The 24,834-nt window shown below is 30.8% G+C and overlaps 2 protein-coding genes across 4 annotated transcripts in view; one reads left to right on the forward strand and one right to left on the reverse strand.

Moving 5' to 3' along the window:
• LOC143071304 (putative ATP-dependent RNA helicase DHX34) overlaps nucleotides 1-24,024 on the forward strand; it is a 44,440-nt gene extending 20,416 nt beyond the window's left edge. For all 3 annotated transcript variants that reach the window (XM_076245534.1, XM_076245533.1, XM_076245532.1), the window contains exons 12-28: nucleotides 7,329-7,436; nucleotides 8,010-8,106; nucleotides 8,649-8,796; nucleotides 9,430-9,496; nucleotides 9,849-9,956; nucleotides 10,950-11,036; nucleotides 12,051-12,125; nucleotides 13,495-13,605; nucleotides 14,422-14,577; nucleotides 15,152-15,253; nucleotides 18,508-18,654; nucleotides 19,336-19,481; nucleotides 19,913-20,145; nucleotides 20,795-20,962; nucleotides 21,318-21,426; nucleotides 22,847-22,998; nucleotides 23,775-24,024. In XM_076245534.1, coding sequence (XP_076101649.1) covers nucleotides 7,329-7,436; nucleotides 8,010-8,106; nucleotides 8,649-8,796; nucleotides 9,430-9,496; nucleotides 9,849-9,956; nucleotides 10,950-11,036; nucleotides 12,051-12,125; nucleotides 13,495-13,605; nucleotides 14,422-14,577; nucleotides 15,152-15,253; nucleotides 18,508-18,654; nucleotides 19,336-19,481; nucleotides 19,913-20,145; nucleotides 20,795-20,962; nucleotides 21,318-21,426; nucleotides 22,847-22,998; nucleotides 23,775-23,929 — 2,169 coding nt within the window. In that variant the 3' untranslated portion in view covers nucleotides 23,930-24,024. The remainder of the gene's footprint in view (nucleotides 1-7,328; nucleotides 7,437-8,009; nucleotides 8,107-8,648; nucleotides 8,797-9,429; nucleotides 9,497-9,848; nucleotides 9,957-10,949; nucleotides 11,037-12,050; nucleotides 12,126-13,494; nucleotides 13,606-14,421; nucleotides 14,578-15,151; nucleotides 15,254-18,507; nucleotides 18,655-19,335; nucleotides 19,482-19,912; nucleotides 20,146-20,794; nucleotides 20,963-21,317; nucleotides 21,427-22,846; nucleotides 22,999-23,774) is intronic.
• Nucleotides 1,564-5,512, reverse strand: LOC143070910 (uncharacterized). The gene is made up of 2 exons (XM_076245010.1): nucleotides 4,392-5,512; nucleotides 1,564-1,583 (listed from the first exon to the last, which is right to left on the reverse strand). The coding sequence occupies exons 1-2, from the start codon at nucleotides 5,371-5,373 to the stop codon at nucleotides 1,564-1,566; spliced, it is 1,002 nt and encodes a 333-aa protein (XP_076101125.1). The 5' UTR covers nucleotides 5,374-5,512.
• Nucleotides 24,025-24,834: the final 810 nt, after the last annotated feature.

Genomic DNA, 24,834 nt, shown 5'->3' on the forward strand with positions numbered 1-24,834 from the left:
TAATTGGAAATTTTACCACATCTCCTTATATTTCATTAACACGAATATAAAATGTAAATGATTTCAAGATCTAGCTTTTTTACAGTCTCTTGCCGTTTGAATAATAAAAAGTCAGTCGTTTGCATGTAAATTTCGAGAAAAAAAATTATAACAGAATCAGGGAACACGGAACCGGTCTGACTACAGCCAGCCCCAACTATCAACTTGCGTTTGTAGACGCAAGTGGATACTCGGGGCTGGCTTTATTCAGACTGTAACGGAACCTGAATTTTGTTATTTTATTTCTGCCGAATCAAGTGCCCATGTATTTCTCAGCCTTCGTTAACTTTCTAATGCGTCATTCCGATGTTGCTGTCCGTCCTGAGTAGACCTGGTTTATACGATTTTAAAGCTGGCACTTTATTTTAAAATATTTCCAAAACTATATCGAATTTACTCTGTACAGACCAATGAATTTCAGAGACTGTTTACACATGGAACACAGGAAAAGTTATTCGGCTAAATAACCACTTTTTTACATTCCATACAAACTAACTATTTTCTGTATCATTTTCAACGTCTGCTTGTATTGTGCTTTTTCCCCCTAATTATATCCGTATTCTCATCCAAATAAATTTCAATTTTGTCCGAGCTGTGTTTTTGATGACCATTTTAAAACGAATTGATAGTTGTAAAATTCCCCGTTTTTTTCACACATCATCCTAAGCTTCTATAAATTAGATTTCTACTTTCAAAACAAAATTTCATGGGGATACGGCGTGAATCATGAATAAGTACTTATTGCAAAACTCAACGAAGGTTTACTTTTATAAATTGTTATTTGGATGGAGAGTTGTCTCATTGGCACTCACACCACATCTTCCTGATATCTATACCAAGAATAAAAATAAAGTGATAAAACTGTGTATGTTATGCATAAGAAATATATAGATAAAGCGTGCAGATGCTTAAATATCACAGAAACAGAATATTTAAAAAGTAAAGTTATACTTTTTAAAGATTAACAATGAGCAGAATGATTGCCGGTAAACGATAAAATAATCTATGTCAAATAACCGCTACGTATTGCATCAAAACTCTCGGCACTCTGCATCTAGGGAAAGTTACCGTTAAAAATGTCACACAAAACCCGCTGCATTGGCTTTTATGTGTGAACGTTATTCGATAACGCCAGGAACGATAACTCATGGCGTAACGTCATTCGGTATCGTGTTACCTTAACTTTGAAAATTCCATAAATTGAGAAAGGGCATTCATGTCCTCAGACACATTCTACTTTTATTTTGATAATTTCAACCTAGAAAATTTTTCAAGTACCTGAAAATGTTGATAATCCTGACTTTGATAATGAAATCCAGACTTTTAAATATATATCAATTCAGCTTTTTAATAATAGAGTTTTTCAATATGAATACATTGAATGTAGGGCATTCATCAATGAAAAAGAAAAACTATGACTCAAATAACCAAAGGCAAAGGACAGTAAGACTCTTAGAGGTCATGTGAAACCTTAAATTTTTCCATAAAAGTTTCTATAGATGTAAATGAATTAAACAGAAACTATCAAGACCTTCTATCAAAACCTGCAAATAGCCCAAATTAATTAGATATACGATATAAGAAATTTTTGGCAAGGTTCCAGATTTGGGAAGGACACATAAATATATGACAGCTGGGTTAAACCAGTTTTTGAGATATCAATTGTCCTCCTTTTACTCACAAATGGTATTCCAAATAATTATGATGTCTTGGAAGGCTATTTTACTTTTCACCTTGACACCTTCTGTAGAATCAAATTGAAAATACCTTCAGAATACATCATGGTTCTCTGGACTATCTTGATCAGTAGACTAATAAATGGTACATGCATGACATGAATGGTCTATTCAAAATAAATTATTTTGGGAAAATCATCTAACCTCAAATAACTGTATACAAAATCTTGAGTGCAAACAAAACAATAAAATCAATGAAACTTTATTACAAAAGCATAAATATGTTGTGGCAAAATAAGAAAACTATATAATATAGGACTGTAGGAAGTATTATTTTGATATTTCCATGGTAATATCAACTGCACAATTATCCCATTATGTAGGTTCTCTTTAAAATCAGTATAATAAAAACAAAAAATGACTTTAGATATATATTCTGTTTAATACCAAAATCTACAGAATAAAAATATTTCAAAAATATTACAGAACAAAATAGATATATCAATAAAAATATTGTTGTATGACAGATTTCTTTATTACAATAATTTAATGATCACTGTTCGTCAAGCAATATCGACATCATTGCTCAAACTTTAACTTCAGCAAATACTGTTGTATTGTGAACAACTAGATCAACTATTTTATTATACATTATTTTTACAAATAGTAACAATTTGCTGTTATCCACAAAAACAACTGAATAACAAATAACTACATATTTTTAATTTGATATCATATTTCACTGGTGTCAAGGTGATGATTGTAACTGCAATTACGATCACCCCAATATGGTGGACACAAATTCAGGGAAATTTTATGAGGCTGATTTCTCCATTTAACAGCTTATTTTCAGATTTTTATTATGTCAAGAAACATCTTTATAAGCATTGCCATTGAAAGCTTTTTTCCTACATGAAGGAAAAGCAATATGGAGAACGAAAATCATGATACAAAAAACGATGATGATGATAACTTCTATTTATTTTATTCAACGATGATTGTAACTTTGACTTAAGATGATTGTAACTGATATGCTTAAAATAGTACATAATCAGCTTGTGATATATTAATGAGGGACGATCCCTATAGGGGAGGGTAATGTCCTATTGATCTTAAAAAAAATTAAACTATCAATAAGATAGACATTGATAAATAAAGCATTTTAAGAAGTGAAACCAAATCTGTTGAATGAAAAAAAAATTGAAACCTATAATAAAATAATTTATAATTTATTGATGATATTTTTGGCTAAAACAACTTCTTATACTAACTACAATAATACACGTCATATAACTGTAAGTGTAAGGATGTAGAGTTTGTTCAGTGGCGGATCCAGACATTTTCATAAAATAGAGGGGATACTAACTGCCTAAGAGGGGCCCTGTTCCAGTCATGCTTAAGGGATTTCCTATATAATCGACATCGACCTTCCTCTGAATCCACCTCTGTAGTGTACCAATGTTTAATAGTTATAGTTTAATTTAAAAAATACAAAACTAGGCAATAAGCTACAAACATGGGGAACACATCAAAATAATATAACTTTATGCCTACCATAACTTATTTCTAAAATATTCAGTGAAACTTTTGGCCTGCAATCTTATACTGTATCAGAACAAACTATAAAGATCATTCAGTTGTAAAGGGCTGTACACAAAGCACAAAAAACAACTATTAAAAAGACACACAGTACCCATCTTATAATATGTCACAATCTTGATTTTTAGAACTAATGACTACTGTAAATTCAGAATTTATTGCAATTTTGTCATTCTAGACTTAAATGCGATTTTAATTTTTACGAATTTGATAAAAAATCATATCTAATTTATACAAAATATTTGAAAATGGGAGTTTAAATTATGGCGTTTACAATTCTGAAGCATTTTTCGCAATAATAAAAAAATTGCAATAATCTCTGAATTTACGGTAACTGAAAATAATATCCAAAGAATTGTTTGTGACTGACTATTGTTAATGTCGGAAATATGTCTTTTTCCAACTCTAGGTATGAAAAAGTTGAGATTTAATAAAAAGATGTTTGGCTCTTTAGAATTTATATTTTGTTTGGCCCTTTAGAGTTCATATTTTGTTCTCTCTTGAAAGATATATGTACTTTTAGTTAAGTTAGCTTAATACAGCTTATCTTAACCTTTTGTTTTTTATCATCTTTAAGTTTTTTACACCCAATCCATAAAAAATCCTTTTTGTCAAGACCAAGGCTAAAAGGTAATTCTATTCCCAAGCTTTTTACATTTTTACATACAATAGCATCCCCATTAGAATTTAATACATGTATACAATAGTAAAGTTCAGAAACTAAAATTTTATCTGTTGAAGTTATTGCAATATCTCTTGAATAAAATATAACTTGGTCAGTATTGTTATTATAACAACCATTGTAGGTCCAATGTAGATGTCCCCTATAATCTATCATGACAACCCTCCCCTCAAATTCTTCGTTTACAGTATCTAAAACTGCTATCTTATCATTTAAAGTTTTGATTCTACCAGGATATGTAAACATTCTCTGATTGTCTTTATCATATTCAATATTATGTTGTATGTCACCATCCTGGTTCAGAACCACAAGTCTTCTGGTAAGGTCTTTCAAAAAGGGAGAACGAATTTCTATCAAGCTTACTATTATCTTATTATCTTTTGTTACATGCACACCTAAAGTTGATAAGGGAGAAAAGGACTTAAATGTCTTTAATTGTTCATTTTTTGTATAAAAGTATAAATCACTTTTTGCAGATGATATAAGTATTTCTCCATCCTTTTTCCATGCCATATCAAAGACTGCTATCTTAACTTCTCTCATTACGTTGGTATTATGATTTTCAAATTTAACTTTTTGCAATATTTGACTGTTAAAACTTGATATGAATGCAGTATTGTCATCACATAATAAGATATTATTTGTCACATTTCCTTTATTACTTTGATAAGTGTCTATAAACTTAAAGTCTGGAACTGAATTGAGATCACCAAACATCTGACTTCCTAGTTTCACATGCATATTCCCTGGAATGAACTTTGACTTATTTGGTTTTATCTGTTTAACTGAATACTTTGGCATTGACCTATCAAAGGTTTTACTCATAGAGAAAATGTCTGCCACTTGATGAGACTGAAGAACTTGGTTCAGATTGTTTTTTCTGGTTTCCATCTCCTTCTCATCCTTTGTTATAGAAGAAAGTTCTGTCTTGATCAGGTTTTCATTTGGTTTCCATTTTGCTTCAAGTTCTAGTAATATGTCCTTAGCATATTTTGAAATTGTCTCTTTCATTTCTTTCTCAGTTTGCAGAATTATATCCCTAGTTTCTTTAAAATTTATTTCACCCTCAAAAAGCATTTTTTCTTGCTTGTCCTTTTCGTTTCTTAAAAATTTAAGATGGGATTCAAATTTGATTATTAAGTCTTTCATTTCAGAGAGAATGTCATTATACACTTCATCAAGAGGTTTAAAGTTATGCAGTGTATGAGGTTCCATTAAACATTTAGAACAAGCAGGCACCCTGCATTCGTTACAGTAAACAAAGCACTTTTGTTTACTATGCTTTGAACATATCATGTTCTCAAGATTCACTTTTCGCACTGAGGTAGCTAGATCCTCTGCTTCAAAATCTTTTAAATTTATAATTTCATGTTCCATAGAAGCCTTACTTTTGTTATGTATCTTTGAACAGCACAGTCGACATAGAAATAATTCACAGTTAATACACTTCCACTTAATCTCTGGTGATTCTTCACAGAACTGACACACAGCTGGAGTCTGTGCTTTCCCTATAGAATGAGATAACGCCATTTTTGTAATAAGACCTGTTAAACTATGTTGCTCAAAATAATGGGATCTACCTCATTTTAAGATAAATTTCACTGATAAAGTATACAGATTAGGTCATATGATATATTTATGGGTAAATAACAAATAAAGTTTTATCCTTCAAAGTTTAAAGTACTGATAACAGTAGATTTAAATCATGACTTGTAAACAGCAATACCTTAAATTGCAAAAAGTAATCTTATATTTCATTCTTCTGTTTGATAATCCAATAATAAATGCATGCCAAATTTTGTTTGCAATATTTGAGAACTTTATCTTTAGAAAAATAGCACAAGTTTTTAACCTAAGTTGTTGATTTTTAGACTTTTTCTCAGCTCAGCCTATTGAAACTTAAGAATACATATGTATAAATTTTTTTAATCACACAGTTTTTTTTGGTATCATTTTCAGCTCCCTTTCAATCAATAAGCTATAGCTCCTCAGGTATTTTACGTCCTTGCCTTTATTTGGGTTTGAATGTTTCTGATGAAGGTTCTATAAATCTAGAAAAGTGTTTTGTTTGTTATGTGGTATTTTCATCTACTAGAATAAAAGGGGAATAATATTCAACTAATTGTATTACATATCTTTCCTGTCACAAGAAAAATGAAAAATGTAAATGATATTGAACATTAATTTAGCCCTACGATGTAAATTTGTTAAGTAACTATTTTGTCCTTACCTCAACCCAATTTAAACTAATGCACTATGCTTCTTGTGACACTGTGGCAATGTTGTCAGAGCTATTGACATCATTTTTCATCCTTCTACCATCAGTGTGTGTTGATTTTTCTTTAAAAAAATCTTTCTCTTAAACCTCTCTATGGATAAAATTCAAAATTTATCTGCTGTCTTTTACCAAGACCTTGATTTTAGTCCAATTATATCTATCAACCTGGCGAGCATGGCTAAAAATTGAGCAAATGGGAATGTACCTTGAAAGTTTTACTAAAATGTCTATCTGTATCTGTCAGAGTTATTGACCCTTGAATGACTTCAACATTTTGAAAAGTTCTTGGATATTTCATTCCATAATTATAGTAGCTAGATCAAAAGTTTAAAGTGCAATTATGATCACGATGGAAAATTCTAAAAAGATATGACGATCAAATATTGAATTGATCCCTATGAAATGTACTTTTTTTATGGATTTTCCCTAATTAACTTACCTGACCCAAAGTGCCAAGTGAGACAATAGTTCTCTAATTGTCAAATTCCTTTGTCGTCCAATACATTAAAAAAAAATCTTTTCCTCTGAAACTATTGGGTTAATTGGAACTAAACTTTGACACAATCTTCCTTCCATATCCTGTTTTAAAATTTTCTTCAAGACCTGGCCTGCTTACTATCATGGCTGACATTGCTAAAAATAGAACACATGACTAAAATGACTCTTTATAGGAGAAGTTGCTTTTGAATGACAATTTGTTTTCCCTTTTTTATGCTTAGGCAAAATCTTAAAAGATATAAGAAATACTGTAAACAGAAAAAATGATCAGCAATACAAGATCAACAAAAAGAGATTTTTGTCATGAATTCTGTTCTAGTCTACATTGAAAAGTCATTATTGAAGAGTGGCTTAGCCTCTATTGATGAAGATACACAAGAACCTAGGGGATTGACACTTTTTAAAGAACCTCTTGTTTAATCACAGAAATGTGATTGGAAAATAGGCAATTTTTGAGCTTATGACTTCTACAGAAAAGAGATTGTCCAATGAAAATGTCTCCAAAATTTATAGTTTTGGTTCTTTTTTACAATTAGTTTCTGATTTGTATTCCTAGGTGTTTGATATTTCCCCAGAAGGAGTGAGGAAATGTATTGTATCTACAAACATAGCCGAGACATCTGTAACAATAGATGGAGTTAGATTTATAGTCGATTCAGGAAAAGTAAGCTTAGTTTTTTTTGGTCAGTTTTTGGTTTTTGTTGCATTTTTAGAGTTTAGTAAATATCAAGTAACTTTCCATTTAAATAATTTTAATTTGTATTCACTTTAAAAGTGATTTATTTCAACTCAAAGCTTTTTAAGATGGTAAAACAATAAAAAAAATAACACTTTATTATTTTCTGTGTCTGAAACAATTTTCTGGAGTTATTGTCAAAAAGAACTTAATCAAAGCAACAAATTCGATTCATTAGATGTTTTGAGGATGCTTGTTTAAATTACATTTGTATGAATTTCAAAATGGTTTAAAAAGTCAAGATTAAGGTAATTATGAAGTGGCAAAATGAATGTGTAACAGTGTTAGATTTAATTTGTGCATGCTTCTTTTCATATTTAAATAATTTAGAAATATTAATTTTATGAGGTACCATATGTAGTTGATTTTTCATGTAAGTTGTCTTTAAAAATGTTTCTAAAATAGTATCTGAAATCATGAACAAGTTTGATACAACAGCATTAACTATGGTATTTCATTTTGTTCTGAAATCATTTAGACATGTTTTAAATTTTGATATAGGTCAAAGAGATGAGTTTTGACCCAAAGTATAAAATGCAAAGATTACAAGAATTTTGGATCAGTAGAGCAAGTGCTGAACAAAGAAAAGGAAGAGCTGGTATGTCAATGTTTCTTCCCTTTTCTGTGTCTATCCATATGCATAGAAAGATTTCAACACCAGTTGTTGTACTTCTGAGCAAGTTTAAAAAATTACCATTTTAGTATGAAAATAAGTACAATGAAGTAAATGTGGTATGATTGCCAATGAGACACCTATCTAACAGAGTTTAAAGAAAGCGTAGCATATATAAAACACACTCAATAACTATGTTTTTTTAATTTTCATTTGGTTTTGAGTCTTTGAAATAAGGAATAATATAAACTGGCAAATTAGGTTCTTTGAAATCACATATTTTATATTATGATCTTACTTAAAACTTTATTTTGAGGTTATACATACCTTGGGTAACAAACCTTTTCAAATATTCAATTTTCATTGTCATATATTATGTTACCCTGTCTCAGTGACAACCACATAATGCAACAGGGCCTAGTACAAGTTATGAATTACTATCATGAACATAGGTGCTAAATAATTATGTAGGTAAAACAGGACTAGGTGTTAACGTTATCACTTTGGATATGATATTTGATTTGTAGGTAGAACTGGACCAGGTGTATGTTACAGACTGTATGACAGTCCAGATTATGATGCCTTCCAAGAATATGCTACCCCAGAAATACAGAGGGTCCCTCTGGACGCCCTTATCCTACAGATGGTCTCCATGGGTCTTCCTGATGCTAGGAAGTAAGTGTGTTAATATATAAAGGACATCAGAAACTTAAATGTTGTTAAATTTGAATCAAATAAGAATGAAAAAAAAAAATAATAATAAAAAATAATGGGTATAGGGAAGTAGACTGCAACCAAGCAACACATCCAACCAGAAGACAACTGAATGTAAACATATAGTCTTCCACAAAATACAGTCTCTATTTACAATCTGTTAAGCTGTACAAAATAGGCATAGTACTTACCTTGTGTCTTGAAAGATTAGAGTGAATTTTGTTAACAAAGATCAATTGTTATGTTTAACACCACTTTCAGCACAATTTGAAATAACATGGCAGCCAGTTTATTTTGGCGAAGGCAGCTGATGTACCTAGATAAAACCACTGACGTTCTACATGAAAACTGGAAATCACCTATTGAAGATCTACCATCAATAACTAATTTCATAAATGACACAACATATATTAAAGATATAACAAAAGGGAACCACTAACAAAAATACTTATGATATTTATTATATGTGCTTAAAGCAGAAGGTCTAAGCAATGGACAATTATAGCAATATCATGATTATGGCTAATCTTTTCATATTTCAAGGTTTACTTACAATTCCTAATCTTATGGTTTTTTTTTCGTTTTTTTCTTCAGATTTCCATTTCTAGAGGCACCAGACATAACTAGTATTGAAAATGCAATTATATTTCTCAAAGAACAAGTAAGCGTTAATATTTTTTCCAACTAATTTGATTTATTGCATTATAATGTTGATGATTATTACAAAATTTTATATTTTGCTGTTTATTTTCACATTCAGATTTTATGCATAAGAATTATCAATTGAAAGAGATGCAGTAGGGTATATGTTAATGACCTAGCGACCCTTAAACACTATGAAAAAGCTATCTAAGTTCTGTCATCAACACAGAAATCTCCAACACACTTTATTGATGACAATGATAAAAGTAATCAAGTAGTGATTTCTTAGTACCAGTATACAGTAACTCAATAGAATTTCAGAAATCCAACAAATATTCTGTACAATACAGTTCATGGTGTATATTTTATAGGGAGCTATGAAAGACGATGAGACATTAACACCGATTGGTAATATGTTATCAAGGCTACCAGTGGATGTTGTTATTGGTAAAATGTTAATCATGGGTTCTATATTTCATGTAAGTTTTGCAGAATACTAAAATTGTTTAGTAAATATGTACCAGTGATGATATGAGTAAAATGTAAATTGATACCGTCTTCTTCCTGGTACGGGAAAGACTCTGGTGCCGGAGTGTGGAATATCCCGGAACTGTGGCGCAATGTATATGCAAATGGATGTCGAAAATTGTGTTATTACAAAATAATTTAATTTCGGATGTAACGCGTATTCTGATTGGCTGACGTTGGTTTTTTGCTTACAGCCCATAGACATAATTTTGTCATGTGACCGTGACGTCAACAACATTTTTTCCTGATTTACTCCGGTTTAAAATGGATTTTTAAAGAATTAAATTATAAGAAATGACTAATATTTTTTTCTGCCTATTTGAAATAACACAAAAAATGTGGTGCACACTTTAAATATCCCGCTACGCTGGTTATTCAGTGTGCACCACATTTTTAATGTTATTTCTTCAGACAGAAAAAATATTACAGTCATTCCTTAAATAAAATGTTTGCCACAGTTCAATTTCAATTTAATTTAAAATAACATTAGTACTTCGAAAAAATATGAAGAAGTTTACCCTAGCTGAGATGAAAAATTTACTTTGAAACAAAAAATTTCATTAAAATTAGTTTTTAAAGAATTTGTGTAATTCCATATTAATTTTTGTTGATATTTTGAATAGATAAGAAATCATAGAATGTGGAACATTTGCTTTTTGCAAGTGGTTGTTGTTGGTTGCAGTCTGTCATACTTGTTTTCCCATTTTTGTTTTGGCTTAGATTAGGCTGTCACTTTTTACTTATGAATTGTCACACATATTTTCATGTTAAGACTTTTATAGGTGACTATATGGTATGGGTTTTGCTCATTGTTTAACACCAAACTGTGACTGACCAATACTTTAATCGATGCCAGTTGGTCTCTGGTGGAACGTTGCCTCATAAGGAATCCCACCACATCTCTGTACTTATTATTAATTTTGGATAAATACATTTTATTGCAGATGATAGATGCCGTACTATCAATAGCAGCAGCTATGAGTGTTCAGTCACCATTTACAAATAGAGCTTACGTTGATAGGAATGCTATGGTAAGATTGTGTTATTTATTTCATATAAAGTTATGGTTATACATGTTTTGTACTGGAAGAAAATAATATATGATTGCAGTCAAAGTTTTTCAGCTAGGGAAGCATAAATTTTGCTTTTCGTAAGCTGAAAATTATTTGAGATTGTTGAGGGGACATAACTTCTGTACTATTGTACTTGTCCATTTCTGACATTGTATTGTCAGTGACGTCGTCTTAGGAGGAAATATGTTAGCTGTATATTAAAGGTTATGGCTGAACCGTTGTCTTTATACACATTGCCTTAAGTATCATCTATAATAACAGAGGAATAGGACAAAATAAGTGAAAATTAAATTGATCTAATATTGGCAACAAAATTAAAAACAATTTTTTTGTAAAATACTGTAAATTCAGAAATTATTGCAATGTTTTTATTATTGCGAAAAATGAGACAGGGTTATAATCGCAATAATTTTAACTGGCATTTTGAAATTCTTTACATGAATTAAACAGGATTTTTGGCAATATCGCAAATATAACAATCGCATTTGAGTTTGAGATGACAAAATCACACTAATAAATGCAAGCAATAATTTTTGAATTTACAGTAATTGATTTGAAAAATTTGCACCAAATGGGAGAAATGTTTGAAAGTTCAGAAAAATTGTAATGACCTTTACCTCTGTTAACATTGCTTTGCTTGATGAGTATACTTTTACAATGAGTCTTCTGAATAAATACTCCTAAACTTTTGATCTAAACCAAATAGGGTTTGCCAAAATCCTCTCAAGGGCTTTTGCAGGAAAAAAAATATGTGAGTGTAAAACAACACATTGAATTTATTTCTCTAAGTATTATAGGGATTGAAGCGAATAAATATAATAATTATACATGGTGGGGTAAATAAAGTGTTGTCTACATGTTCTAGAATAGTCCTTAAAATATCTGTATTAAAGCAAGTTAGCATTTTATACAAAATCAAGATGAATATATATGATTATTCCAATCCTTATTTATAAGTGTTTTATATTTTAGGAAGCAAGAAAACCACTAGAATCAGACCATGGTGACCCATTCACCTTACTAGAAACTTTTGATGAATGGATACAGGTGGGTGTTTATATAAGCAATGTGGAATATGCTGATGAGACAGCAACTCGAACAACACAAATAAACAAAAAAAGAAGACAAGATACTGTCATTAAGGTGGCTCGTGGGTACAAAAATTTCAGCAAAAAATTAAACCTTTATTTTTTCATTACAAATTTTATTCATTACACTATTAGTTATTACTTTACAATATGGTACAAAAATCAACCCAAAAAATCGATTCGGTTTGGCCCCAGTTGACTTTTAAAATGTTTATATCATTGAAAAAACTCCAAATTATCTCCCTTTGGTGCAAAAATGCCATTTTTTGGCATTAAATTTGAAATATCTTTTTTAACTCATTGGTGACCTACATTTTTATGCCCCACCTACGATAGTAGAGGGGCATTATGTTTTCTGGTCTGTGCGTCGGTTTGTCCGTTCGTCCGTCCGTTCGTCCGTCCATCTGTCCCGCTTCAGGTTAAAGTTTTTGGTCAAGGTAGTTTTTAATGAAGTTGAAGTCCAATCAACTTCAGACTTAGTACACATGTTCCCTATGATATGATCTATTTAATTTTAATGCCAAATTAGAGTTTTTATCCCAATGTCACGGTCCACTGAACATAGAAAATGAAAGTGCGAGTGGGCCATTCGTGTACTGAGGACACATTCTTGATTATTATTGTTTTCAAAAAAGCTGAACATAAACTAAATAATTGTAAAATTTAAGCGATTTCTGTAATTAGGTTATTTTTTTATTTCGATATTACCTTTATTTCTCCTATTAGTTCAACAGAAAAAAAGGACATTCACAAAAATGTATGCTACTCCCGTAGGCATATTTTGAGCTTAAATGAACGGTAAATCCATTTTTTTATTTCATTTTTCTTTTAAGTATATGATAAAGTTCATTTACAAAAAAAATAAAGCGAAATCCTATACATGTATTAGAAAAAAAAAAAGACTTATACCAAGGAGCCGTCTTAAAAGAAGACATGTTTCTATTCCATCTGTTAAGTTTAGAATAATTTCACATCTTGACAAAGTGATCCAACAAGTGGGTTAAAATATATGAATACATTTTTTCTTTTGATAAAGTAGACAATTTTGTGAGTAAAAATAGGTATAAACTAATGGGGGTTTCATAGTATGGTTCTAATATTTGTGCCAGTTAGTAATGTGTAACTTTTTTTATCAAAAGATTAGCAAGTTTTTCAAAATCATTCTCTGAAATATCACGAAAGCTTTTAACTTGAAAAGTCGGTAGCATATCACAAACAAGGATGACCCAAGGAGGTAGAAGTGAATAGTAAATAGAATCAATTTTGATGACTTTGGTGAACATTTTTTAATTAACTTTTTATGATATTATGATTGCTATATGATTCAGGTTAAAGCTGAAGGAAGAGGTACAAAGAAATGGTGTAAGAGGAGAGGACTTGAGGAACAAAGATTTTATGAAATGATGAAACTTCGTAATCAGTTTAAGGAATTACTAAAGGTAACCACTGTCAATCAATGAAATGTCAAAAGATACATATTAGAGTGCAAAAAAATGGTAGGTAAAATAGAGCAAAACTTTATAGTACTGATACAATAGACAACAAAAACACCTCAACCCTATTGCTTTTCTCACTTTCACTGTACCAGCTCAAGAGAGAGAATTAATCTCGTTCAGATAACCAACAATAATCTATCTATTTAACCCTGGCTTAATATATTTTCTCGAATTTCAATTGACTAATGGCCTATGTTAAAAAACCTGTAGCCCAGGGTGTTGCTTACCCATATACCTTAGCATTTTTACCTATTCCCCTCAGCATTTATTTATTTGATTTATTCTAGTTTCTCTGTCTTTGGATTAAAAACATCTTATATCTGACTCCCTGAAGGTTTCTACCAAAGGTAGTGCTATACATCGATAAAAAATAATTGAAATTATTTTAAAATTTCTTGCTTACACATTACATTTTGTGCCAGAATTTCCCTAAGAATCACCAGACTTGGAATAAGACAAGGTTATATTTGTTATCTATGTTCATATCCATAGATATAGGTATTTTAACATCCTTCAGGTATTTAGCCCTTCCAAAAATATTAAGGTACAGAATTTCAGGACAGAAAAAAAAGAAACAACATTTTAACCTCATTCAAATGAATTTTATAAACGATACAAAAGACGGATCATACATGACCCCAATGTTTGTAAAAAAAAAATCCTCAGAAAATAAGAGGGTAAGATAAACTTCAAAAGTTACTGCATTGTCCATTCAGTTATTTATTATGAATCCTAGTTATAATTGTGTGGTCTTTTCAGGATCACCATTTGTTGGACAAAAATTTAGAAGGAGATAGATTTTTGACAAGTGAAGAAAGGAGAAGGCAGCATGGAGACAGAAGGAGATTGGGAGTATTAAAGAAGGAACAACGAAATGAATCAAAGAAAAGAAAAGTTCTAAAGTTGGAAGATTCAGTATGTTCAAAAATATTTGCAAATATGAATGAGATCTGTTATTTTATTCATACATTTTGGATGACTTTAGATTTAATGACTTTTAGAAGACTATACTATAGAGAGATCGCTAAGGAAGTTGAATCCGAAATAACCTTCATAACATATGAGCAGTGTTGAATTGAAACCAACCATATGCAAATAAACAGCAATACATTTGTTAACCTATTTCAGGTTGGAAAATTCAGCTATTATAATAAAATCTACAAAACAGACTAAAATTCAGCTATTATAATAAAATCAACAAAACAGACTAAAATTCAGCTATTATAAGAAAATCTACAAAACAGACTAAAATTCAGCTATTATAAGAAAATCTACAAAACAGACTAAAATTCATCATTTATCTTGTATTTGAATGTTCTGAAATATACATGTTCATGTATACACCTTATTGCTATTTGGAAATCTGTCCAGGTTGACCTGATAATCTGTCCCGCTTGAACTATTGACTTGAAACTTATTAAAGTTAAATGATCTGTGAAAAGGTATTTTGTTTCAAAATTTTTTGAAAGGAGGCACATTGTTTTTTCAGGAGTTCAAAGTGAGTGAAGGAGAAGAAGAAGATGATGAGAATGAAGGAACAGATATCAAAGATCTGGAATTCAGGTTGTCACATGACCTCAATAAATTACAGGTAGAGTGAGAATACAAATACAATAGTTTGGAATTCAGGTTGTCACATGACCACAATAAATTACAGGTAAAGTGAGAATACAAATACAATAGTTTGGAATTCAGGTTGTCACATGACCACAATAAATTACAGGTAAAGTGAGAATACAAATACAATAGTTTGGAATTCAGGTTGTCACATGACCTCAATAAATTACAGGTAAAGTGAGAATACAAATACAATAGTTTGGAATTCAGGTTGTCACATGACCACAATAAATTACAGGTAAAGTGAGAATACAAATACAATAGTTTGGAATTCAGGTTGTCACATGACCACAATAAATTACAGGTAAAAGGAGAATACAAATACAATAGTTTGGAATTCAGGTTGTAACATGACCACAATAAATTACAGGTAAAGTGAGAATACAAATACAATAGTTTGGAATTCAGGTTGTCACATGACCACAATAAATTACAGGTAAAGTGAGAATACAAATACAATAGTTTGGAATTCAGGTTGTCACATGACCACAATAAATTACAGGTAAAGTGAGAATACAAATACAATAGTTTGGAATTCAGGTTGTCACATGACCACAATAAATTACAGGTAAAAGGAGAATACAAATACAATAGTTTGGAATTCAGGTTGTAACATGACCACAATAAATTACAGGTAAAGTGAGAATACAAATACAATAGTTTGGAATTCAGGTTGTCACATGACCTCAATAAATTACAGGTAAAGTGAGAATACAAATACAATAGTTTGGAATTCAGGTTGTAACATGACCACAATAAATTACAGGTAAAGTGAGAATACAAATACAATAGTTTGGAATTCAGGTTGTCACATGACCACAATAAATTACAGGTAAAAGGAGAATACAAATACAATAGTTTGGAATTCAGGTTGTCACATGACCACAATAAATTACAGGTAAAGTGAGAATACAAATACAATAGTTTGGAATTCAGGTTGTCACATGACCACAATAAATTACAGGTAAAGTGAGAATACAAATACAATAGTTTGGAATTCAGGTTGTCACATGACCACAATAAATTACAGGTAAAGTGAGAATACAAATACAATAGTTTGGAATTCAGGTTGTCACATGACCACAAGAAATTACAGGTAAAAGGAGAATACAAATACAATAGTCTGGAATTCAGGTTATCACATGACCTAAATAAATTACAGGTAAAGTGAGAATAAAAATACAATAGTCTGGAATTCAGGTGACCTCAATAAATTACAGGTAAAGTTAGAATAAAAAAAGCATAATCTGTATTGCTATACTTCAGTGTTATAAATATTACGGCGTTTTGCATTTGCGCCGATTTTTTCTTTCATTTGCGCCGATTTTTTTTTTCATTTGCGCCGATTTTTTTACAGGTAAATATCAGGTAAATCACAGGTGAAATGATATAAGAAGATGTGGTATGAGTGCCAATGAGAAAACTCTCCATGGCCAGTAATGTTATTTATTTTATTTTATCATTAAAGACCTCTTCCGTTAGCCAGTTGTACATATGTTATGAATTGTCAATCATAACATGTATATAACTGTTGTCTCCTGCCTAAAATCAAAAAGTAAAAACCTAAGATAAAAGCACTTTGTTTATACTAAAATGACGAATTAAAAATATAGGTCAGCATTCAAATCCATAAAAACGGAATACATTCAAATCGTAAATCTGTTCTTGCTGAGTATGTATAGGCAACACATTTAATATATCCCTTTCTTATGATTTCGTCTCTTCTATATTTGGCGTAATTGTCGATAACGAAGGCCATCTTTTCTTTGTCTGGCATACGTACTGGTGGGGCATTTCTAGAGTTCGCATTTTGTCACAACGAAGCTATTAAACCAAGAGTTCCAAATGGTGAAGTTGAAATCATCCCTTCGTTAATTTTATGGACGCCATCACGAATTGGTTGACCGTTATAGAATGTGTACTTGTACGTTGTCTAAGAATGTACAACATTTGTCATCAGAAGGAGCGTCAGACAATGTCAAATGTGTTCAGCAGTCATCAATTTCATTTAAGGAAAGGAATGGTAACCTGAAACATTGGGATAGCCATTTACCAATTGCAATGTCACTTGATTTGACTTTATACTCTGTGCTCAGCCAATGTAAAAGTATGAACTTACCTGTAACTTACCTGTAAATCCAATTAGGAAAAAGTATGAAATCGACGCAAATGAAAAAATGAAATCGGCGCAAATGAAAGAATGAAAATTTTCAAAATCGGCGCAAATGTCATACGCTCAAATATTATTGTAAATTCTGAAATTTTTGCTGCCCTGGATTTTGTAGGACAACATGGACATTAGACAAAAAATTGAAGATAAATTATTGTGATTCCAAGATATAGAGCATAATAAAAAATGTATTACAGTGAGTTGACTGTTAGTGTTGCTCTCCACCAATTGCAACTCATTCAAAATTTTGACCCAATTGCAATTTGTTTTATTAAACCAAATTGTTCAACTGGTCAGAATATTGAACAAATTGTTCAGTCAAAAAGTCAAATCAATAGCATATTGTTATTTCACACATATTTAACTGAATATATGATGTTTTATTTAAAATGATATCTGATTCTTATAAATATAGAATACTTTTAGAAAGATAAACTATATGAAAGCTTAGTTTGGACAATTTAATAGCAATTCAAAATAAACAGTTCCCCTTCAGCATGGAAATGAATATAATATAACTATACAAACTGATAAACTAATTTTGTCACAACATCATTAAAGTGGAGTAAAAGTCTTATAGGATTGTAAGTATGTTTTATTTTATCACCTTGCACTTGCATGACTTGTCTGTGGTTTTCTACAGCAGTTGGTTCAAATTTCTGACCAGTTGAACAATTTGATTTTATAAAACAAATTGCAATTGGGTCAAAATTTTGAATGAATTGCAATTGGTGGAGAGCAACACTAACAGTCAACTCACTGTAAAAATTTAAAGTTTTTATTTGTGCAAAAGCTATCCTTCAGCAATTTTTGCATCTATTTATTTTTATCTAATTCTGCACTTATTTGTATATATCTGTTGTAATTTTAAAAAAAAATCATTGTTCTGAGCTATTTAATGGACTTCAGTTTTATGAATTCCCTTACCATTCTATGGTTTAGTAATTGTGACAGCATGTTCAAGAGTAAAGAATGTCGGATGACATCTCTCCAAAGTATTGAAATATTTTATACCAGTTTGTCTGTTGATTATATTTTTATGAAATTTATTTTTACAGACAATCTCAAACCAAAGTAGAAGTTTCACTTTGAAGGATATAAATTTGTTGAAGATTATATTGTGTAGTGGACTATATCCACAAGTAGCTATAAATGATGATACTAACTCTTATAAATCTGACTCGGAACAATCATTCCATACGAAGGTATATCTAACATCCAGTAATATGATATTATCCTTGTAAATGTAAACTGAAAGTCGCATTACTATGTAAAAAATGTTTTTTTTTTCAAATTCAGCCTTTTGATTCAGTAACTTGAGGAATGACATAAAATAATCACATAGTTAAAACAAACATAGTAAAAAACTCTTAACGCAAACTAAAATGCCTGTATAATCCATAATACTGAAAGGAGACAAAAGAAGAAATGCAATGTCAAATAACTGTAAAATGAATTATTAAAGAAGATGATCAACTTGATACCGATACAAGAACTTAAAAAAAAATCATAATTTTGACTTTAGCAGTTTTGTAGTTTTACATTACATGTATAATGAATATGTATAAATATATAAATGAAAATTTCATGACTTTTTATGGATACGTTCATATAAAATTGAAGGATACTTTGGCTTAAAAAATAAAGAGAGAGTTGATATTAATGGAAAATTAGCAAATGAGTAAAGCTGACATATTCAAATAGTGCATATTTTAAATAAAACTTCTTTCTATGTTTCACCTTTAAATTTAAGTTATGTTTTGATGATTTTCATTATTAGATGCAGTCATTATAGCTGAATTATCTGTACGTTTAACATACTGTAGTTAAAAGTTATTATTTACAGTCTTGTTTCTGAATTATTTTGAACCTACCATATTTTACAGAACAAACCATTTTTGCTTCTTCATCCAACTTCTGTGTTTGCCAGTCAGCCAGAGTTACTACAGCCACCTGAGCCAGAGAAACAGAATGTTGGACCCAGTGATTTAAGAGGGAAACTAAGTAACAAACACCAATTGCTAACTTATGTGTAGGTATCATTACAACTAAAACTCCCATTTTTCAAACTGTGAAAGCAATTTTAACTTATTTAATTCTTCAAAGTATTCCAATATATTGTTAAGTCATTGGTACTCTCCATATAATATACTGTTAAGTCATTGGTACTCTCCATATAATTGTTTCATGGATTTTGTTTGAAGAGGCAAATCTCTAAGTGCACAATTTCAAATCAACTTGGAAAGTTGATGATAATGTGAAATTTAAAATTAGTGTTTGACCATGGTTTTTCTTGTTTCATTTAACAAATTAACATAGAAATATAGGGGGTCATGTCCTATAGATATCTATTATTGTTTCCAATTTTATCTAGAATTTTTTTCTTTTTTTCTTGTACTTATCTGACACATTGTCTATACTCTGACCAACAAGATAACACAGTAAAATTGTTAAATTTTACAGAAAATTACTGGAAACTGACAAACCATACTTAGTGAACACCATGAGAGTTCCTGCCCTACAGACTGTTACCCTATTCTCTAACTTCCTGGATACCAATTCTGACTGTACCAGACTGATATGTGATGGATGGTTAGAAATAAAGTTCCCAGATGCTGAAATTGCCCAGGATATCCTGTCTAGTGTTATAATGCTCAGAGCTACATGGCAAAACTTGCTGCAGTTAAGATTGCAGGGTGAGTATTGTATGTTATAATGCTCAGAGCTACATGGCAAAACTTGCTTCAGTTAAGATTGCAGGGTGAGTATTGTATGTTATAATGCTCAGAGCTACATGGCAAAACTTGCTTCAGCTAAGATTGCAGGGTGAGTGTTTAATGTTTTAATGCTTAAAGCTAAATGACAAAAACTTGGATAGCATGATGCGTTATTATCATATAAAGTTTCCAACACACTCTCTCTGTGTAAAAAGATACTTTTTCTCTTTGTTGATCTAAAATCAATGTATATTTTGTTGATTGTGTGTACATAAGATAGGCATTTTTGCAGCAGATTTAAAAATATAGAAATAAATATGATGTTTATGAATAATAAATTAACATACATTTTCCTGGCTTTTGTTAGAATGATTGGTGAGAACCATATTTATTTACTATTTGTTTGTTTCCTGACAGATTTAGCAGCAACTATTGACTACATTGTGAGATTTGTCATTTAGCATATATAAGTAATGTTGTAGTGTACTGTAATGCCTCTTTATTGCTTTTGCTCAATATGATTATCTTTCTTTTAAATTTGGACTTTATGTAGTATTAGAATATTTTGTGAAAATATCAATTATGCATCTAGTTAACTACAATGAAAACTGATAATATTTTGTTGTAGATACATTTAAAAATTTTAACAAAGAAAAAAAGATAAACCCTAGAGCTAGAAAACTTGAGAAAATATTAGCAGAGAAATTGAGTGAGTTCCTCAGTAGTGATGTTTTGTATGCTGTAAGAAGAGTTATGACTGCTGAAATGAAATATGTTTACAAGGGACCTGGAAGAGGTTGGTTTTACTATGTTATTACAAGAAGGCATATATAATAAACATCTAAGATTTTTATGATGAATTTATCCTGACTAATATAAGATAACTATAATAAATAACAGGCTTAGGAAAAGCTGTCCTTGATAACGGATCCATTTTTTCCCTTTAAGTTTTTGTGAGACTTGACTCCAATGCAATATGATGGCCATCTTAATCTTTTGATTGATCGAACATATATGTCAAATGTGCATCTAATCATTAGCAGTGGTGGCCGGACACTTGAATGGCAGGAATACCCATGTTTTTACTTATGTTCAAATGACAGGTGGGCTTTATTTCAATATTCCATAAAGATATCTTGCTTTTGTTTCAGTTGATGAAAATTCAGATCTACCAAGTGGTTTATTTTTGTCTAACATGAAGAATGATATCCATCCAGTGAAAGGTGGAATTCAAATTAATGATTACTTATGTCATAACTGGTGAGTTGCGTAGTATGGTTTATTGCCAGAAGTATTCTTACATTCTAATTACTTGTCAGATACATAACAAATATAAGTGTAACATTTTTGTGAAAGAAAAGACATCTTTAAATAAGACTAACAAATAATGGATAATTTATATATAAAAGTATTCATGGTAACAAAGTTAGGTCAATGACTGTCATCCTTTAAGTTCTGACCAGGTCAGTAATTTGATGTGTGACAAAAATTCTATTCAATTTTTGTCGAGCCTGCAACTTTTGTTGCCGAAAGCTCGACATAGGGATAGTGATCCGGCGGCGGCAGCTACGGCGTTAGCTCACTTCTTTAAAGCTTTATATTTTAGAAGGTGGAAGACCTGGATGCTTCATACTTTGTATATAGATGCTTCATGTTACGAAGTTTCCGTCAGTCACATGTCCAATGTCCTTGACCTCATTTTCATGGTTCAGTGACCACTTGAAAAAAAAGTTCAAATTTTTTGTAATATTAAATTCTCTCTTATTATAAGTAATAGGATAACTATATTTGTATGTGCGTACCTTGCAAGGTCCTCGTGTCTGTCAGACAGTTTTCACTTGACCTTGACCTCATTTCATGGATCAGTGAACAAGGTTAAGTTTTGGTGGTCAAGTCCATATCTCAGATACTATAAGCAATAGGGCTAGTATATTCGGTGTATGGAAGGACTGTAAGGTGTACATGTCCAACTGGCAGGTGTCATCTGACCTTGACCTCATTTTCATGGTTCAGTGGTTATAGTTAAATTTTTGTGTTTTGGTCTGTTTTTCTCATACCATATGTAATAGGTCTACTATATTTGTTGTATGGAATGATTGTTAAGTGTACATGTCTAGCGGGCAGATGTCATGTGACCTTGACCTCATTTTCATGGTTCAGTGGTCAAAGTTAAGTTTTTGAGTTTTGGTCTTTTTATCTAATGCTATATGCCATAGGTCAACTATATTTGGTGTATGGAAATATTTTATGATCTTTATGTCAGTCGAACAGGTTTTATTTAACCGTGACCTCATTTTCACGGTTCATTGCACAGTGTTAAGTATTTGTGTTTTGGTCTATTTTTCTTAAACTATAAGTAATGTGTCGACTATATATGTTGTATAGAAGCATTGTTAGCTGTACCTGTCTGCCTGGCATGGTTCATCTGACCTGGACCTCTTTTTCAAGGTTCATTGGTCTTTGTTTAGTTATCTTGGTTAATGTTAAGTTTATGTGAGTTTTTATAAAGCTTAGCTTTATACTTAGGACTATCAACATAATATCAATGATTAGTATAGAAGGCGAGACATTTCAGCATGTGCACTCTTGTTAAATTAAAAACTGTTATTCAAAATGGTGATTTCTGTTTTGGTGATATTAGTGCTATAAGATTTTTTTCATTTTTTTATCATGTTTATAGCTTGATAGATGAAGATTCAGCTGCTATTTGGGGAGAATACACATCTAGTATGCAGAAACATTGGACCTGTCCTAGGTGTAAAGCCTCTCTAATTGTCACAGTCTTAGAAAGGTTACGACATGAATCAGAATGCCAAAGTGCAAACATAAATGGTACGAATAAAAGTTTAGACTATAACATTGTACTGTAGATATTAACTGGGAAAGAGGGTATCTGGATTAACTTCCCAATATCATCGTTGTCAACTCTCCTTATCTCAGCAGAATCTCGCGATATTTTTCTGATATTTCCAGAAGCTCAGGCTTCTGTGCAGGAGTTATACTCTCCCACTATTTAGAATAGGGTTTACCCAATTGTAAGTTAGAATATGGTTTACCCAACTGTAAGTTAGTCAGATGTTTTCATTCACCTGCTTGTTTTTGAACTAGATGGGAAACCAAAAAGTAAGTAGCCTCTGAAATAGCACAAACAATGGTGTAACTGTAAATCTCACCAAAAGCATTTTCCTTGAGGGCAAATCTCCCCCTTGTAAGGTTTGGAAAGTTGACACCTATGCTACATTTATTTCTGTAACAACCCTAAGTTTAATAAATATATCAAAATTTTAAGAAGTTATTTCATAAAGTTCTTCTTAGAGAGTTCTTAGATTTACAGTAACATGAGGGGTTAGTTTAAATAATAGGGGTGATGTATTCTACTGAAAAATATTGAAATCAAATCAAAGTGCTAAATTCACATTTAACTAGATATGATGAACGTCTAACAAATATCTTGTGGTTTGAAATGGCATTATCTTTTATCTAAGAAATCCCCAAAGGACTTTTAAGTTCAATTTTTTTTTATTTGTACTTATAATAAAATCATAAGTATTAAAGGTAAGAAAATCTGAAAACACTTAAGTTTTGTATTCAATTTTATTTTACTTCAGCAACAAAAGAAGAAGTGAAGAAGGAAATAGAAGAAGAGAAGAATATACAACTGAATCCATTAAGAAAATCTTATCACTGTGATAAATGTGACAAGGATTATCACTTTACAAATACTGAAATATTGAAACATAAAAAAAGTTGCAGTGGAATTTAAACATTGTAGAACTGCATTAAAGTTAGCTTCAAAAATACTTTTTGTCATGAAATTAAGTTTTATAATATGTGTCTAAATAAAAACCCAACACAAAATTTTATTTATTAATTGATATGCAGAAGAACAATTTAGCAGTGCTGATGTGAAAGATTTTGTACTTTTGAAATGCCAATGGACCAAACTCATCTTAAAATTGATCAACTAGAGAAATTGTTTTACTATAAAGATGGTGAAGATCTTATTAGTTTCTGTTTTATCTTATTTAGTCATATATCTCTAACTGTCTTCTTGCTTTACTAAAAGTAGAGCACTGTTGTAATTGAAATAAATACAATGGGCTATTTCTTGTTTTTAGAGGAGATGATAAGTTCTTCCAACTCTCACAACGTCATTGCTGTATTTCTTTTTGAAGTATGCAGTTAGTTGTTTTAATGTAAATATTTTGTTTTGTTACATGTCAATCATTACATTATAATTTTCACCTCATTTTTAACAGTGGGGGGATTAATGAGTTCCAAAAAGAAGGACCTACTGACTTAAAAAAAAGGGGGGGGGGCTCTAGTCATGCTTAATCTACCCCCTTGTCTATCCTGATGTCCTTAAGTATGTCACAAAATTGGTTCTCTAAATTGTAGTTTGCCTCAATCAAATGATATGAAACTTATACATAAAGCTAAACACCATGAAACACAGATCAAGTTCCAATTTTGAGGGTTTTACTTGAAAAATTTTAGAATCATTTTAAAAAATGGAAAAATTGCTGAATTTGCTGTTTCCACACTCTCAACCTTATTTTGAAACTACCAAATGTTATGAATATTATACCAGTGGCAAATCTAGAAATTTCCATAAGAGGGGCCTGCTCCAGTCATGCTTCAATGACTTCCTATATAATCAAAAAAAAA

The sequence above is a fragment of the Mytilus galloprovincialis genome, chromosome 4, assembly GCF_965363235.1.
Source record: "Mytilus galloprovincialis chromosome 4, xbMytGall1.hap1.1, whole genome shotgun sequence".
In the NCBI taxonomy this organism is placed as follows: domain Eukaryota; kingdom Metazoa; phylum Mollusca; class Bivalvia; order Mytilida; family Mytilidae; genus Mytilus; species Mytilus galloprovincialis.

What these genes read in the sequence shown, in the direction of transcription:
- LOC143070910 (XM_076245010.1), bottom strand. Translation starts at nt 5,373, where the DNA reads ATGGAACATGAAATTATAAATTTAAAAGATTTTGAAGCAGAGGATCTA. An exon ending in TTCTCCCTTATCAACTTTAG is followed by an intron (nt 1,584 to 4,391) that starts GTGTGCATGTAA and finishes GGCTATTTGCAG; the next exon opens with GTTTTGATAGAAGGTCTTGA.